This window comes from Papaver somniferum, chromosome 11, assembly GCF_003573695.1.
Source record: "Papaver somniferum cultivar HN1 chromosome 11, ASM357369v1, whole genome shotgun sequence".
Lineage (NCBI taxonomy): Eukaryota > Viridiplantae > Streptophyta > Magnoliopsida > Ranunculales > Papaveraceae > Papaver > Papaver somniferum.
The window spans coordinates 97537690-97542349 of NC_039368.1; the positions used below are offsets into that span (position 1 = coordinate 97537690).

Consider the following 4660-nt stretch of genomic DNA (forward strand, 5'->3'; position numbering starts at 1 on the left):
TCTCCAGAATCAAACCCTAACTGTAAAGTCTCCTTCCAATTCATCCCTTCTTCTTCAGAAAAAAAAGAAAGTCTTTAACGAGTGTGTGTTGAACACGAAGTAGCTTACTATCCAAAAGACCCCAAAACAGAAACCTCCTTCATTCACCTCCTGTTGTAGCACAACACGTGGAAATCACCCACTGATCCCACGAATAAGAAAACAACTCAACCGACACGCCACATTTCCACCTCACCACGTGGCGTATCAATCCACGTGGACTAAGCTAGACGTGTCACTCATTCATACATCGACTGAAAAATAGTGAACCTCAAATTATGACCTGGAATCAACACTTGGCACTCTTACAAAGATATATTTGCAACCAGTCCCCAGCTTTTCTCTTCTCTTTCCCCCCTCTCTCTCCACTTTACTATAGACTACTGCTCTTTCTTTCGGTGGGCTTCAGACAAGAACATAAGAAGAAGAAGAAGAAGAAGAAGAAGAAGAAGAAGAAGAAGAAGAAGAAGAAGAAGATTAGGCTTTAGAAAGGGAGAGAATAGATTTTTGTTTGTTTTATGGCAGCTGAAGAAAGAGTCAAGAAAGAAGTGATAGAAGAAGAAGAAGAAGAAGAAGAAGAAGAAGAAGATGAAGTAAAAGAAAACCCTAATAAGAAGAATATTATGGTGGATACAGGGAGATGTTCAGTTTCATATGATACGTCAACAACTACATCTTCAGCTGCTACAATATCTGATTCAAAATGGGACTCAAACAATCAGATGGTTAAGATCGAGCTTGATGCAGCCAGAGCTTTAGCTGATTTTGCAACATTAGCACTGTTAGAGAGTGGAAAAAACAACCCTAGTTGTTGTTTTGGTGATGAATCCAGTAGTAGGAAATGGGGGCACAAAGGAAGAAGGTCAAAAAAACGAGTTAAGAATGAGATAACAACTGGAGGAGGAGGAGGAGGGGAATGGGGAAAGAACTTCGAAAGTAGCTCCAAGTTAATGTCTTCTACTTCGGATCTTCTTCAGGTTATTTCCCAGATATTTAACTTGTTATGTATGTATTAATTTAGTTAGGATGGAGTTTGTTTGTTTCTATGTTCAATTTTGGGCGAGTCGTAGATTAGGGTTTGTAGAGTTTAATAATTTAGTGGATTTTTAGGCAATGTAAGAAAATTGAGATTTAGGGTTTGGGAGGAAAGAGTACGTAGTTGAACTGAGTAGGAAAAGATGAACTGAATTGAGCTATTTTTAGCTTAATAAAGGTGTCTATTTTTGTTTTCTTACTGGATATAGGTAGTGAACACATTTAACATTTTTTTTAATTCCTTTATATAGTTTGCTAAAATAGGAAATTTTCAGCACTTGGGGTAGTTTGATTTTGTAATATGATTTCTAATTTGGGGAATAACATCTGCTTTGGCAATTAGTCAGCTACATAAGCATACGTCTGTAGTTATTACTAGTGTAAACTCCAGACGCTTATGGGATGTTATATATCTTTTGCTATGGTAAAACTGTATATATGCCTATCAGGTAGAAAGAACTCAATTTCACACCTCTGACTTATTGCATCTAGCAACCAGCATTAGTAGTGAAAGGGTGTAATATCTACATTTGTTCTTGTTTGCTGTGGGGTAAACAGAGGGATATTATCATGCCATTCTGAAGTTACAACCGATGAAATTAGATAGATTACTTACTAAATAATGAACCTAAGTTTTTTTGTAATTCTGTGCTCATTTCGCCTTTACTGTCTATTCTCCTTGGGATGTTCTCTCAGGGAGTAATTCTGAATGCTAAATAATGTCTTTGGATGTCACTGCCATTACCCTTAAGCGCATGTGTACTGTATTTTAAAGGTTTTATTGTGGTTAGATTCTTTAATGGATATTTATTTTGTACTTTATTCTTCTTCTCAGGTCCTCTAGATTCCTTTCTCCTTGAATATATAATCAATATATCGTGGAAGGGACCAGAGGGTCGTTACTTAATTGGTCGCATAAGTTATATTAACTCTTCTCAATCATACTATGTATGCAATATTGATATATTTTCTTTATAGCAAGACCGTTCAATAGAGGCTCAGCCGTGGGATAAGAAGGTCTATGTGGAAATAAAAACAGTAAAAGCTGAAGAAGATTTTGAATTGCCTGCTGCAACCCATCCATTTCGCAGAAATTTTGGTGGAGGCAGGTCGAAGCAGCATTTAACCGAGGTAATGTAATGTTTAAACTTGGCTCAAATAGAGACACTTTCTCCATTATGCTGAAGCCCTCTATTGCAGGCAGAGAAGGAAGCAAGAAGAATACGTAGGGTTTTAGCTAATAGAGAATCGGCGCGACAGACAATTCGTCGTAGGCAGGTAAACTAAGTGTTTAATTGCTGGTCAGTATTTTCATATGTTCACTGGTCTGTGTAGTGGTTAGTGGAAACTCAAAAGGAGCAATCTTTTGTACATTTGCTTAATGTAATTTTTTATTTAATTGGATCTGTTCTTTCTGCTCATATTTTCTCTTGCATTAGGCTATGTGTGAAGCATTGACCAAGAAAGCTTGTGAGTTAGCATTGGATAATGAGAGTATGAAGCGGGTATGTAGTTCTTCTTTGAGAATCTAATGATGGTTTTGTCAAGACCATTTTTTCCTCCACTTTCTCTCTTTTGCTTTAAATGTAAACGGTGAGGATGAACGGCCAATTGTTTGTTTTTTATATTCAAAGCTACCAACACCCTAGTTTTCCGAATAACTCGCAGTCCTATGGAATTCTGCATGAAATTCTCTCTTATGTAAAGGTCTCTATCACTTGCTGAAGCCATTTTCATTTTGCTGATGCTCTTACTGAGAAAAGGAAAAGGAGTTGGTCATGAAACAATATCAGTCCCTGAAGGATTTTAACAATCACTTAAAGAAACAGGTAAACATTGATTTTCCTGAGAAAACATCTATTTGAGTATATGCACGCATCTTAAAGTGAATCTTCATTGCAGTTGGTTCGGGCAGAGGCTGGGACCGTGGAAGCCCCAGGACTTAGTTTGAAGGCACCACCATTGTCCGAGAATCTGCCGTCCGACTACAAAGGACCACCATTTACAATCATCTGGCCGTCTGTAATGCAACCTGTAAATTCTGTCCGAGCGCAATCCATTTCTCAACATGATACTAAGGTGCAAGATCCAGTACCACCAATTAGCAACCCAAATGCATTCCAGGAACAGGGTAATCATTCAAGTGTTAATGCACCAAATTCTCCTTTCTATATACTTCCTTGCCCATGGTTTGCACCTCTCCCTGACCCTGGTAATAATCCCCACCCTCCAGTGGATTCCTGCATCTTGAGGGATACAAAAGACGATAATTTTCCTTGTAAAATACATGAAACTGGGTCGTCTTCAAATTCAGTGGAAAATGCAGAGTGTCAGAAATCTGTTTTATTCAGGAAACTAAAAGCTGATACTTTTGCTTCCACAGATATGGGTACAACTAATAACTTCCCCGAGACTTCAATCAGGTTAACTAAATGTCATCCAGAAGAGTTGGTGTTTTTCCCCGCTCCTTCAAGATCTGCACAAGCAACGACAGTTGTCAAGAGTGAGATCGATCAGCTGCAAGATTCCACCTTCAATACTGAATCTGCTTCTACCTCAAGCATCCATGTTTCAAGTACTTTCCCAGAAAGTAAACACGAAATAGATACCTATGCAAATAAGAAGCTGTTAGATGCAGCTGCTGCAGCTGAAGCCAGAAAGAGGCGGAAGGAACTCACAAAGATGAAGAACCATCAAAGTCGACAAGTCAGACTGCGGTGCTGAGGTTTTAACACTGTTTTTGGCTAATCTACAACCGTAAAGAAGTGAGATGATATCAGCACATGACCTTGTCGGTAGGAGCACTCCGTCTTGGGTCTCGACAATTCATAGAGGTGATTGTGCAGACATCCTCGTCGCACATTGTCATCATACATTTATACATTTCTTGAACGGCAATAGATTTGGTTACTTGGTCTGAGCTTCCTAATGAAGATGAAATTGGAGAGTTTTTCGATTCTCAGCGGCAACAGTTACTAATTGTAAGAAGAGGATTAGATATTTAATCTTGAACTGGTTTGGAATAGCACATTATACGGTTCCAACATCTTTTAATCAACATTTCACTACCTAATTATGTACCTAATCAACCCGAGCCTTATGGTTGGTTTAGAGCTACATTGTTATGAGCTTGTATGGAGGTCTTGCAAGTTTCTGATCCAGATTTTACTGTTAGGCTTTTCATGTGTTCATTGGCGTGAAAGATTACAAAAACGACTATTTATAGTCTCCCGATTATGTAGCAGAAGCATCGAATGTTCACCCCTCAATTTGTCAGGGCCAGGAAGCGCCATTCCTCCTAGCAATTTGCGGCTACAGAATATCTTGAGATCCCGTGCTCTATTCTGCGTTATCCGCCACCCGCTAAAAGGCCAATGGTTTTACTAGCTGGCATGAGAGAGGTTCTCCATATCATCATGAAAACTTTTGATTTCTTTGGAGCCACAATAAAATTGCTATCCGCAAACCCTTCAAATGCAGTCACCTTCCGTCTGGCCAAAATAAGTGGTTTCAATTGGTTGAGAAGCCATGGTTTTTGGCGGCACGACCCGGTTCATTTTTGTAGCTCCCATCTCCCATTGGGTAA

At 39.0% G+C, this 4660-nt stretch overlaps 1 protein-coding gene across 2 annotated transcripts; it reads left to right on the forward strand.

The window, feature by feature from the left end:
* Positions 1-395: 395 nt before the first annotated feature.
* LOC113323899 lies at positions 396-4248 on the forward strand. 2 transcript variants are annotated; one of them, XM_026572247.1, is made up of 8 exons: positions 396-450; positions 489-1016; positions 2053-2205; positions 2275-2352; positions 2514-2579; positions 2838-2903; positions 2977-3286; positions 3458-4248. In XM_026572247.1, exons 2-8 carry the CDS (start codon positions 558-560, stop codon positions 3796-3798), a joined length of 1473 nt encoding a protein of 490 aa, XP_026428032.1. In that variant the 5' UTR covers positions 396-450; positions 489-557; the 3' UTR covers positions 3799-4248. The 2 variants fall into 2 exon arrangements, with proteins under 2 accessions (XP_026428032.1, XP_026428033.1); XM_026572248.1 differs by having other exon boundaries at positions 2977-3205.
* The last annotated feature ends 412 nt before the right edge of the window (positions 4249-4660 follow it).